At 37.0% G+C, this 14,402-nt stretch overlaps 1 protein-coding gene across 3 annotated transcripts in view; it reads right to left on the bottom strand.

The window, feature by feature from the left end:
• The window catches only part of TESK2 (testis associated actin remodelling kinase 2), a 69,915-nt gene that overhangs the window by 34,794 nt on the left and 20,719 nt on the right, over positions 1-14,402 (bottom strand). The window contains exons 3-4 of one of the 3 annotated variants that reach the window (XM_060773392.2): positions 9,223-9,344; positions 2,924-2,972 (exon numbers count right to left, since the gene is read on the bottom strand). The exons of 1 other annotated variant lie outside the window; for it this stretch is intronic. In XM_060773392.2, the coding sequence (XP_060629375.2) occupies positions 2,924-2,972; positions 9,223-9,344 (171 nt within the window). Of the gene's footprint in view, positions 1-2,923; positions 2,973-9,213; positions 9,345-14,402 lie in introns of those variants that run through there. One more of the 3 variants, XM_060773394.2, reaches the window with a different exon arrangement.

Raw genomic sequence — 14,402 nt, 5'->3', positions numbered from 1 at the left:
AAAAATAGCCTCTATTTTTATGATTTCTATCTGGTAGCAAAACTTTAAAACCTATACTTTTTCAATATGAGAAAGATAATCCTCGTGTCCTTTTCCTTTCAGTTTTGTTCTTCACACATGCTCAGTAAATGATTCTAGAGTTAATTGTTTTACCTTGCTGGTTGTACCTAAGAACCCATAGTTGCGGTAGGATCACCAAAAGTAGCTTCCCATTCTTTCTTTATTGCATTGTTTACTGCAGACATCCTCATGAAACCCAATACTGAAAATCTTTTGTTCTCAACCCTCCTTAATCATCCTTCCAGTCACAATGGTGATAACAAAAACTTCTAGCTAGACAGAAGACAAAAACCGCAACATCAACAGCAACAAAACATGTGGAGATTGGGTTGGACTCCTGTAAAAGGAGTTTGTAAAAATAAGCTTCTTTGTTAGAGTTTGTATTAACTGTTCCACTCATCTTTCTTCACATGGACATCTGTTTAGCTGTATGTTCTGAACTAGTTAGGTCTGCAGCTTGATTCAGCATGGTTTAAAATTATACTGACCTCTTTAATATTATGTTGTGAAAAGAAACTCTAAACCAAGGAGGGGAAAACTTTGATGCTATCGATGTTTCTGACCTCAATCCCCATATTTCTTTATGATAAATCATGATGGGTGGTCCTGGAAGTTCAAAACATCTGGAAGATCAAAATTGTACAAACCTGCTCTAAATTAGAGGCTACTTGCATAACATCAGTCCCATTTTTGAGAGAGGCAAACAGATCCCAATTGCTCATTATCCCGTTAAAAGTTTGCATTCTATAGAAATGCAAAATGGAAAAAATGAATATATTGGAAATCTAACATCTAAAGGAAACAAATCTTCATAGTATGAAAAGTGGCTTTTTCTAATACTTCATATTTACATTATGGATACACAACTACAGAACAGACACGCAACAGGATTAAGCTGAACTGGCTTAGTGGCTGCAGTGTGCATACGATATCTAAAGAATCCACATTTGCTAGAAAGCTCTGGGTTTCCTTATTTTTAACTGGTGAAAAGAACTATTTCAAATACAGATGTGAAATTTAGGATACATGACACTAAATTCACCAATGATGTACTGATCTCATGTTAGATCCACTGGATTATACCGTCTGTTCCCTATTTCAAAATTGATAAGCTTCTCCATTTCCACTTTAACAAAGAAGTTGAAAGACAGAATACATCCTTTAAGAATTCTGTTTATAATCTGCTTTAATTCCAAGATGCTTCTTATGTCCAGGAATGGTACACACCCTCATTCATAAAACAGTACAGGTATTCAATTAAAGGAAGTCCCAAAGTTACAAACATTCGACTTACAAATGACTCATAGTAAAAAATGAGGGTGAGACAATAGGAAGTGAGAGAAATCTATGCCAAAGAAGGGAAATTCACTCCTGAAAGAGGTCATGGGGAAAAGGTGTCTCCACTGAAACTTTATCACTGATCCTTATTTCCAGAACAAATCAAATTTTTCAAAATCCAATTATCACAGGGACAGAAAGTGAGGTGAAATCTTCTGAACAAGGGCACAGAAGGGCAAACAAACATCACAGGGATCTTAATCCTTCCTTGTGCTATCCAAAGCTTGGAGTTACACCTAAAAATGGACCTCTTCCAACTTACATAAAAAATTCAACTTAAGAACAAACTTACAGAACCTATCTTGTTCATAACTTGGAAACTGTCTGCATTTGAATGCTGAAATGCTCTTAAAATATTTTCTCTTATATTCTAGAGTGGCAAGGAAATCCTGTAAAACAGCAATAAAACTCTACATAAAAACACTACTAGTATTAGGCTAAAGAAATATATGGCATAAAAGCCTATGACATGTTCTGTTAATTCACTCAAACAGAGGATGTAACAACAAAAATCAAGAGGCCAGATTACAATTAATATTAATTAGCTATTCACATTGCTCCCTATATAGGTTTTCTGTTGCAGATGGTAAACAAGGTGCAACTGGTACAATTTTTTTCTACTAGTATGTTGACCGGGACAAATGAAAAGTAAACATATAGTCACATTTACTCCACATCTGCTCGGGTTAGGGTTGCGGGACCCTAAAAAAAGTGGAAAAACCATGGCAAAAAACTATTTTTATCTGAGAGAACACCTCTGTTGAAAATTTACCATAACAAGATGCTAGAAGACCTACAAATGCCTAGAAAACTGTTCTCTCTAGGAATCTCCGGGTTCTCCAGGGGGAAGTTGACCATAGAGTAGTGCTAGAGGACAGAGAAATTCCTAGAGAGAACATATTAATCAAATCTGCAAATAAACAAACACTGACTGTATAACTCCAGTTCTGAAATCTACAAAGCTAATTCAAGATTTCCATACAACTATACAAATCCCTAAATAATTCAGGACCATGATGTGAAGAATCTTCTCCACCAGTATTGACCAATGCAGGACTTAAGATGAACTGAGGAAGTTCTGCTTGTGCTGCCTATGGTTAATATTTTCTGCAGGCCTGTCACACAAGGCACGATTTTTTTCAGTAGAAGCCCTCCAGCTCTGACCCTTGCTGTTGTAATTCAAGTGTGAGATAAAAATGCATTTGGTTTGAAAAAGCAAAATAAATGCCTCATTTATTTTGCTGCTGACTTTTTATAATACATGATTTTAGAACTCTATTTTAATTGTGTTTGTATGTTGTGCTGCATTCTGTGTTGATTGTTGGCCATCCTCAACTTTTTGTGAGGAATGGTAAGATATCTACCAATATAAATATAAATACATCAATTTATAAATATACCTGGATAAGGATCATATTAGATTACTTATGTAAACAAAGTGTGTTAACATAATTATAGATAGAATATCTAATTCAAGGGGTATATACATGACAAAAGATTTGTTGGTTAATGAATGCAGTCATACCTCAGTAAGAGCATGCAATTGTCCTTGATGTACACAGACACCCATAAACCTGAAAAGCAAGAGCAAATTGCCTTATAAATGAGAAACAGAGAGTGCATTTTATCAACATTAGAACAGACTGTAATTATATTTGGAACTTATATTTTGGTTACAGCTCTAAAAGCTAGACTCAAGTAATTTACATGGCAGGAGATCAGAAGAATTTATTTATTGTATTGCATAAAATACAAAGATAAAACATAATTTCTATTTCTTATGTAAAATAATAATACATAGCTTCCCTCTAGTTATAGTATATTAACCTGAACAATGTAATTGAGCATTAGGAGTAAATTTCAAACTCTGCCTATCCACAGATAGATAGATAGATAGATAGATAGATAGATAGATAGATAGATGTGGTTAACTTATACAACTTTTCACAATTGTTATGCAGTACTATTACAGTGTGGGGCAGAGGAAACAGTACAATTGTCTTTATGTTGAAAATAGAGATATAGTAAAATGCCTGTTTGGCATCAACTTGGTAATTCATTCAGGCAATATTGACAACATATATGGTATTCAGTTTTTATATCTGAAACATCTATCCTTTCATAAACTTGCAAATATTATCAGTATTTGCATAAACAAGGATGTTTATAAAACATCATATATTATACAGCTATGAAGAACTTATGCTGCAGCTTAAGAAGCGGCTATAAACAGAAAATCAATAACTTGCAGCCAAAAGCATACATCCATTTGAATTAAGCATGTATGCAACGTAACAAAATGAAGTATAAATATGACAGTAAAGGAGTAAACCTATTAACTATAAGATAAGGATTCTACATACCCCCAAAAATGCTTAAATGAATATCCAATTGCTTATATATCATCTTGTAACTGGAATAAATGGTTTAATATTTAACATGATTCTTGGGGAACTGTCTTTGAAGAACATTACATAGTTTCATAATTAGAAATAATGGATAAGCTTAATGTTTAGTAAGGAAAAAATAAATTCTGGGACTTTTTTTAGCATAAACAGAAGTGAAACTACACCATTTCAAAAATACAGATCACAAGAAATACAGCAATTGGAATTCTAAAGAACTGAGTAATGGAAATAGCACTCCATTTTATCTCAAATGCTACTTTATATGTTTGAATTCATACAAATAGAGGGGAAAAAAATACTGTATGCTATTTTCAGTGAATTAATGATTATTTCATTTAATTGTGGGTCGCAGCCATTGCAACTTGGATCCATGAAGAAGCAGAAAAAATATATAGTTTAGGGGGAAATTAAACGGAGCTAGTCTTGCCACCTTGTCTCTCTCCTGAGGAATCTGTACAAGGACCAAGTAGCAACAGTAAGAACTGATCACGGAACAACAGACTGGTTCAAGATTGGGAAAGGCGTACGGCAAGGCTGCATACTCTCAGCCAACCTTTTAAACTTGTATGCAGAACACATCACGCGATGTGCGGGGCTTGATGAATGCAAAGCTGGGGTGAAAATTGCTGGAAGAAACATTAACAACCTCTGATATGCAGATGACACCACTCTGATGGCCGAAAGCGAGGAGGAGCTGAGGAGCCTTCTAATCAAGGTGAAAGAAGAAAGCGCAAAATCTGGGTTGCAGCTAAGCATCAAAAAAACCAAGATCATGGCAACAAGAATGATTGACAACTGGAAAATAGAGGGAGAAAATGTGGAGGCCGTGACAGACTTTGTATTTCTAGGTGCAAAGATTACTGCAGATGCAGACTGTGGCCAGGAAATCAGAAGACGCTTACTTCTTGGGAGGAGAGCAATGTCCAATCTCAATAAAATAGTAAAGAGTAGAGAAATCACACTGGCAACAAAGATCCTGGAGGGAAGGACACTAGAGACAAAGTTGAATTACTTTGGCCACATCATGAGGAGACAGCAAAGCCTAGAGAAGACAATTATGCTGGGGAAAGTGGAAGGTAAAAGGAAGAGGGGCCGACCAAGGGCAAGATGGATGGATGGCATCCTTGAAGTGACTGGACTGACCTTGAAGGAGCTGAGGGTGGTGACGGCCGACAGGGAGCTCTGGTGTGGGCTGGTCCATGAGGTCACGAAGAGTCGGAGACGACTGAACGAATGAACAACAAAGTCTTGCCTGAGCTCCAGTACTTAAAAGTTAAAGTATGTCTTAAAATAGACCAAAGAGCAAAGATGGGAAGCTATCTGGGCCATTTTAGTACAAAATTATTAATACCTCTGCTTGCGCCTACATTTCCTTCCTTCTCCAGCCATATAAGAAAAGCTATGATCTGGTAGCTTAGCCTCTTGTGCTCCTACTCACCTCCTAAGCAGAACTTCCCCAGCCCTTCCCAAACTTTCTAGGTTTAGGGATAACGATACATTGAGATCTTGACTCACTATCTAAATAAACTCAAGCCAACATTTATAGATCCCATTTCTGATTACAATTCAAACTGTCATTTGGATGTTTTGTGTACACGTTTATGCCAACACAAAACATAATTACCTTTAAATCTGAAAACCATGCAAGAATAGCAGGAAACTGAGAGATAGTGTGAAGGATATTTCCCGCGGTCACTCCAACAGAATCCTATGATAATATAACAAGGTATATATACAACCACACAAAACGCACAGAGAAATGTGCAAATCATGGTCCAGGTATTCTATCTACGTTTCTGCACCAGGTCATTTCTGTATTCAAAAGCTTCTGGGTGGATCAGATTCAATGCATCTGCAATCTTATTCTCCAGAGCAGGAAGAATCCTTGATTTCATCTAGTAATTTTAGCCACTTGACAGCTAACTCTTTATCTAAAACATGTAGATAATGCCAGAGTACCAGCATTAATCCACGCTCTTCAGAGAACAAGACGACTCAAGTGTTAAACATAAGGTGCCCAAAATGCAGCTGGTTCAGAACTTGGTCACCGTGTCATTAACCAGATCTATCACAGTGAATATTTCGACAATATTAAAACATTTTTATAGGCTTCCAGCTTGTTTCTAAGCACAATTCAAATTGATTTTGGATCTATAGAGAAATAAACAACTTTTCTAGAGTAATTTAAGTCTAAACTTACTATTATTTATTTATTCATTTATTTCAAACATTTGTATGCCGTCCTTCTCAACCCCCGAAGGAGGACTCAGGGTGGCTTACAACCAGCACAATTTGATGCTCACACATAAAAACAGCATAAAACATGACATTACATAAGAGGTAAAAACATTAGTTTAAAAAGAAAAATCCATTTAAAACAATATTATTAACTAAATAGTCGTATCTGAATCAGATTCAGCAACCAAAACATTGTGATTGCTGTCAGCCTGCTACCGGAATGCCTGGTCCCAAAACCATGTTTTGAGTTTTTCCTGAAGGAAAGGAAGGATGTAGTTGACCTAATTTCACTGGGGAGCGTGTTCCACAGGTGGGGGGCCACCACCAAGAAGGCCCTGTCTCTCAACCCCACCAAGTGCATTTGTAAAGAAGGAGGGATCGAGAGCAGGGATGATCTTAGACTCCAATCAGGATGTAGAGGGAGATATGTTTGGACAAGTAAGCTGGGCCAGAACTATATAGGGTTTGATAGGCCAAGATCAGCACTTTGAATTGTGCTTGGAGATGGACTGGCAAGCCAGTGGAGTTGACACAACAGGGACGGGGGTGGGGGGGGGTGGGGGGGTGATATGCTCCCTGTATGTCGCTCCAGTGAGTAATCTGGCTACTTCCCATTGGACTTGTTGGAATTTCCAAACAGTCCTCAAAGGCAATCCCACGTAGAGTGTGTTGCAGTAATCTATTTGGAATGCAACAAGGGCATGGACCACCGTGGCCAGATCAGACTTCCCAAGGTATGGCCACACTGGCACACTAGCTTTAACTGTGCAAAAGCTCCCCTAGCCACCACCAAGACCTGGGGTCCCAGGCTCAGCAATCAATCCAGGATCACTGCCAAGCTGCGAACCTGAGTCTTCAGGGGGGGTGTAACCCCATCCAACACAGATACAACTTTTGTAACCCTATGCTTTGTTCGGCCTTTCGACTTGTACTAATTATTTAGTTAACAAAACACAGCAATTTAAGGATTACTCCTATCACAATTATTTATTAATTAAAATATTACAGTTTTAAAGTTTGAATTTGTATTCTCAAACTGGTTGAATGCTTTGAATCTCTCAGTTTTACTATTAGTGTTTAGAGTTAAGTTTTATCATTTTGAACATCAGTGTTAATGCATGCCAGCCTGAACTCTTATCTGAGTTAAGTTACAGTATATACATTTTAACACAAAGGATATCCTGGTAAAGCTTCTGATAAAACCCATGTACAAAAAGCTTCATTAGAAGCCTTCTTCTATATACTTCCACTGAGATCAGGAAAAAATCGCATGTGGAGATAATGTGTTCACTAAGGGGGATGGAATGTTCATCCCAAGGATAAGGTAATAGAATCTCTCTTGTGATCTTAGATGACACTTTAAAAATTACTTTCCTGGATTTTAGAGTGTTTCCCACAGTAAGATGAAGAATGTCTGCTGCTTGATTGATAGCTTTACTTGTATTGTTTATACAAATGCAGGAGAGCTAGGTGCAATAGAAAATCATCCCCTGGCTCCTGCACTGTTGCCCAACACTCCTATCCTAGCTAGAGATCTATCGTATTACCAGATGGTAATATGATTGGTTAACTTTTAAGTAGTAACCAGGTCGAACTGTACTCCAGCTTCCAAAATCAAACAAGACCAGGTTTGTTCACAGTATCTTAATTTAAAGTGCTTTTTTTTAAAAAAACCACATCCTATTGTGATAGTTCTTTTTTAAAACACAGAAAGGCACAGATAAAACAGATTTTTCTCAAATCCTAAGTGTTTTCAATGGCGTTTGCTGAAAGTGCTGAATCACAAAGGTTGTATTTTTCCTACTGTACTGGTTGTTATTTCACTGAAGAAGAACTGACACATGATACTGCTTCCTCAATTCGTATTTTTTTTACTGATTGAACAAAAACAGATAAAACAAAAACTTTAAAGAAGCCACATTTAGAAACACTTGTTTATATCTGCCTTGATAAGTTAAGTTTAATCAGCAACATAATAGACATATTTACTGAGCATAAAGCAACACTAAAATGCTCTTCTGCAGACTCCTAAGCTACAAAGTGAACACTGAATTAGTTTTTGTAAAGGAAATTTGAAAAGTTTATTAAAACTAAGATTTCTTACATGAAAAATACTAAGTGCTAGTCAAAAATGGTTATATTTGAAAGAATGGGGGAAAATATACATCATCAGTACATTAACAGAATTTTGAAATCTGAATCTGAGCATGATCAGGGGCATTGCCAAGGACTATGGATTATAGAGTATGTTATCACTTCAATTTCAAGGAAAATAAAATATATGATAGAATAATATTTATTTTTCCCTATTACTGAAAAAGCATGCTGTTCTTTCTACTCTAATTCCAATTCACTGGTGGAAAGACAACAGAGATCCTAAACTTCTATAGTGCCCTAAAGATGGTATGGTTTGGTTTGCTCTGCGCTGGAACAGAGGCTTCAATTATGTAGTGACTGCCTTGTTTAGATTTCTGACTATGGGAAAGTGTTTATGCCCAGACAATCCTGTTTATGAATATTTTCAAACTTTTCAAATTCCACATGCAATGCTCCAAAAGGGAGCCTGCATGTGCAAGTTCACTGTGTGCTTCATCTTCCATTTCTAGCATGGATATTCAGATAAACACATTAACAAAGCTATGCATAATTTTCCTGCTTCTTGGCAGGGGGGTTGGACTGGATGGCCCATGAGGTCTCTTCCAACTCAATGATTCTATGGTTCTATGAATAAGCTACATCACCAAATATGAAGATGTTCACAATATGCATGGGTTATGTACTTAACAAATTGGGAATATAATACTTAATCAACAATCAAGAAGACAGAAAACAAGTTAGAAGTATGGTGCAGCTAAACAGGAAAGGATTACGATACACAGAAAAGTCAGGAGTGACTTGAGAAACTGCAGGTAGCTTCTGGTGTAAGAGAATTGCCCAGGGGACATCCGGATGTTTGATGTTTTACCATCCTTGTGGGAGGCTTCTCTCATGAAGGGCATAAAGAAGCTACAAATTGAAACTCAGTAAAATTGATGTCTTAACTCTCAAGAGACACTTGCTTACACATATGACCCACACCAAATGATGACTGACTGCAATGAGTGGCAGATAAAAACATGATCTGTACTGTCACATACAAATGCTCACATACACTCTCACATACACACACCTTTCTTACTTTAGTATGTTTGGATGTGAAAGCCTGTTCATGAGCTGGACTTCTTTTAGCATGTTTGCACGGTTGCTACTTAGTGTATTCATCTTCAAAGCCATTACTTGATCAGATACCTTGTGCCGTACCTATAGAATAAACCCAAGAAACCATTAGTACAGTGGAACACAAGAACAGCATTCAGTTATTATATTTCCTAATATGCAACCTGGCTGAATACAATAGCTTATAAAAACTGACAGATATGCAACTTATTCTACTTCAACATTTATACAGGCAAATAAGGTGACATGCTAAAGGTTTGGAACATTTCATTTAAAAACATCTCTAAGATTAATTTCATAGAGCATTCACTTTTATGCACATTTTTTAAAAGAAACCTATTTTCCACCTTTTTTGCTTTCTTTTTTTGAAGAGAGGATGGAATGAGGTTTCTATTTTCAAAAGAATGTTGGTAAACACAGCCAGATGTCAAGTAGATAACTGTATACATATAGTCATCTATAAGTTGAAAAATCGAAGACACGTTGGGGGCCAAAATATATGTTTTGATATGATCCATGGATAAGTCAAGGGTCATTGCATGGAGGGGGGAAAGCCACTGACCATCAGTCTTTTGTTCCTCTAGCTAGAGAAGGGAATGGTTCCTTCTTTTTTTTACAAGAGGTATGCTACAATATTTCTACTGACCCCTAGAAAAGTCCACCCCAGTTTTGGGAAGTTGATTTTTGACTAAAATGTCTACACTAATATAAACAGTAATAAAAAGGATATGTGTGTTACCTCCAGTGATATATCTAAAAATGTTCCTGCAATAAAAGACATTACTATCAGGAGGCCAATGTGAGGAGACCTTTGTTCTACCTTATGACGATAAACAGTGCTTTTTGGAATGCAGGCAAGATGCAAGCTTTTGCACTGGAGATACAAGTTCTGTCAGTAGTGTCATACTCCACACTAAGTTTAGAATAATGATTATGTTTGGAAAAAGAAAAACAACAACAAGGGATTTAGTCACTGTGGACAGATTGGTTTAACTCTTGTCATTCTGTTTTAATGTTTCTGTATCATAATACTACTGAATTGTTTTTAAAATGCCAACCAACGCCAAACAAAATATTGAAGAAGAATCTGAACATATATTTTTATTCATCACAAAAGAAATCTCTGCTGAAGACATCTGTCATCTATAGAAGTAAGAAAAGGCAAATACATGAATATAAATTATACATTAGGATTTCTACCCACCACTCCCATACACATACACCAAGTTTCAAGGGGGAAGTTGATAACAGATAACACTGATATTTGTTAATAAGACTTTTATGATATAGGCCCGCAACCCTTTGGCCAATGGCTACTAAAATCAGTGTAATATGCATTTAAGTAAATCTGTTTAATTTCACACTAAAATAATATTTTTTTCCTGAAAGCATTTAATGGGTTCCATCTACCCAATTCATAGTGACCTATGACTGATGATTATTCAAAAACATAATTATCCATATTCAAAACATAATTATCCATATTATTTTATTCCTGTAGAGAACTAGTGGCATTTGAGGTGACTTAGTATTTTGCCAACAAAATTTGTGCTGTGATCAGCATATAATTTCTAAGTACCGGTATTTGTTTTGCAATGTAGCTAAGAGGTATAGCTGAAGGATCTAGTTGTAATTAAAAACCTGTCATTGTCTTTACACTGTTCAGCACCTTATTCCAATATTATCTGATCAAAGAGCAATACTGGCCTATGCAAGTGGATGCTCCATTCCTCATTTAGCAATGTCAACCAAGATCAGCTGTTGCATACCAAGTATTATTTAGCATTGTGGTTATGAGTAGGACTGTTCATTAGATTTTACATCAAGCCAAATAAGCCTTCATAAACTAAAGGACCTTTATATGATTCCCCAACAATGCATGAATCACTTGTTTCTTATCTGAAAAGCGTTTTTGAGAAGGGCTGCACTGTGTGTTCTAGTAATTTGATTTTGAGGTTGAAAGCAGTAATTTCCACAAAAGATAAATATTTTCTTTAAAGATCATGCATTTATTTTCTCTGTTTGTTCACTACACGTTTCTTATTTGCTGTTCCACTGCAATTTTGTCTTCATCTATATAAGATTTACTTCTTGGACTACTTGCATCCCAGTCAAACGGGGTTTACAAAGGGCAAATCTGTTGTTACGGCCCCCTAACACAGAAAGAATCATGCAGTCCTCCAGATGTGGTTGGACTGCAACACCATGAGCCTTAGCTAGCATAGCCAATGATGAGGATTGCAAGAGGTTGCGATCCAAAATATATCCAGGACCTCATTATTCCCATCCCTGTATGGGAATATAACTCCAACCTTTTCTAGACAGAACAGTCACTCACAGGCAAAAACATCTGAAAGAGGGTGATGTTTCTAAAACAAACAAACACATCAATTTCAACCTTAAAAAATCTAGGATGAACTGCTAAAAATGTACTGATGGAATTGTGCCTCTTCCTATAATACAACTGCCACAATCAAATAACAGAAGATTAGACAAAAGACTGAAAAGCTTCCTGTATAATTAAATGTTCATTAGAACAGGGAGTTGGACTCAATGGCCCATGAATCCACCCCCCCCCTTTCAACTGTATGACTCTATGACAAGTCATTTACCAATCTTGGAAACTCAGCAAATATGTTGTCATACTCTAGAGCACAGCTTTCCAAACTTTTCATGTTGATGACACACTTTTTAGACATTATTATTATATTCATTTATACCGCTTTTTTCTCCACAAAGGAGACTCAAAGCGACTCACAATAAAAGCATTTCAATACAATTTAAAATCTACAAATCTACAAACATTAAAACAGAATTAAAAATAAATGTTATTAAATCATTTATAGTTAAAATCCAAAAAACTGATGAAAAACATAGTCAAAGCTAAAACCACAGTACCCCTGACTTGATCTTTAAAACCTTCTTTTTTAAAAACCTGCCTGAATAAAATGGTTTTAGTGTGCCGACAGGACAACAGGGAAGGGGGCATTCTGGCTTCCCTAGGCAGGGAGTTCCAGAGTTGAGGGGCAGTCACTGAAAATGCCACTGTCCCACCAACCAAGCTTGCAATTGTGGTGGGACTGAGAGAACAGCCTTTCCTGAAGACCTCATGGCCTGGGCAGGCTTATTCAAGGAGATGTAGTCAGCCAAATAGCCTGGGCCTGAGCTGTATACATGTATCCTTTCATGACACAATAATTCAGTTTAACTAGCAATCCAGAGGTTAAACCAACCCCTTATAAGAGTTTCATTAGAGAGTTATATATAACATATTATATAGTTTTATATAATATATCTAACATAATATTTACGTTTCATATACTGTAACGCTTACTGTATAAACAAAGTTTGGACATTTTTCCTTTACACTTATGTATTATGTATTACAGTTGATTCCTGAAACGTGCCAAGAGGAAGGCACGTCAAGCCAACCCCGACCGAGACCGCCTTCTACCTGGAAACCAATGCCCTCACTGCAGGAGAAGATTCAGATCAAGATTAGGGCTCCACAGTCACCTACGGACCCACCAAAATACTGATCCTGGAAGACTATCCTACTTGGCCAACGAGGGATCACCTAAGTAAGTAAGTAAAGTAAGTAAGTTCCCTCTATAACAGGCATGGGCAAACTTCAGCCCCCAGATGTTCTGGACTTCAACTACCACAATTCCTAACAGATGGTAAGCTAGCTGGGATTTCTGGGAATTAAAGCCCAAAACACTGGAAGGGCCAACGTTTGTGCATGCCTGCTCTATAGTCTTTCCATGGGGTTCATCGCAAAGATCATTCCTAACACATTTACTTTTCTTAATTAGAAACGTATCGATTTTAGAGGTAATTACTGCAACTCAATCAAACTGTGCAAATCAGAAAAAAGTATATCAGTACCACTTGAACAGCACCAGCACTCCATTTCTGTAGCAAGTGAACCTCTCTGGACATTTTTAAGTGGAGTTTAGATGGTGGACTGCAGGCGACATACTAGTGTGTCCCGATACACAGTTTGAAAAGTTCTGCTCTAGAGTCTAGCCTCATTAACTAAAATTGGTGTCAAGAGTAAATAATAAATAAATAAATAAATAAATAAATAAATAAATAAATAAATAAAGACTCTGCCACAAGCCACTAAAGGTGGTTCCAGTGGTGACTGGCCCACTGGGTGCAGTGCCTAAACACCTTGGCCTGCTCTTAAACACAATCAGCGCTGACAAAATTACCATCTGTCAGCTGCAAAAGACGACCCTACTGGGATCTGCATGTGTTATTCACCGATACATCACACAGTCCTCGACACTTGGGAAGTGTCCGACATGTGATTCAATACAACAGCCAGCAGAGTGACCCTGTTTTCTGTGTACCAATCTTTTTGTGTTTCAGGTAATAATAACAACAACAACCACTTTAGGGACTCAGAGTGGTTTCCAACAAAAGGTGACAAACATTCAATGCCATAATAATATCCAAGAACTGCTTGCCTATTGGTAAAAAAAGGATTACATCCAGCATTCTGCTTCCTCACTTAGATTTCCCTACCCTTTTATCCCACCTTATTCCCCAATAATTCCAGAAAAACTTATAAGGATTGGAGAATTCATAGCAAAGGTTTGGGATAACATGGAAGGGGTCCAAAATCAGACCAAAACAGCTTGCAAAGGAAGAAATAATAGACTTCCATTTACACAACTCTTAATCCAAATTACCGTACTTGGAATGATTTTTGACATAAGAACATGAGAATATTACTAATGCTAATACTGTATGTTCTTGTTTGACTCTTAGAAGACTTGTATTTAGCTTCTACAAACTCAACTATAAAGTCATGACACAAGAACAGTATATGCATCTAACCGTGAAATAAATCAATTTTATTCTTAGACTAGCTTGGGGACCCGGCGCTGCCCGGGTTATTAGAGAAAGTAATTGTGTATCAAGGTTGGTCTTTATCAGTTATTTATATGACTCGCAGTTGTCTCAGGAAGTTAGTGAAGTTACTGTGAGTCCCATTATCTGTGGTCCATCCCCCTCCAAACTGCTCCAGGATGGAGAGTTGGTCATGGGGGTTTTGTGTGCCAAGTTTGGACTTCATCGGTCATTAGATGAGTGTTGTAGAGATCTTGGGAAGTGAGTGGAGGTACTTGAAGT

This window comes from Anolis sagrei, chromosome 4, assembly GCF_037176765.1.
Source record: "Anolis sagrei isolate rAnoSag1 chromosome 4, rAnoSag1.mat, whole genome shotgun sequence".
NCBI lineage: Eukaryota > Metazoa > Chordata > Lepidosauria > Squamata > Dactyloidae > Anolis > Anolis sagrei.
The sequence above is the reverse complement of the archived record's forward strand: the minus strand, read 5'-3'. Positions and strand labels throughout refer to the sequence as shown.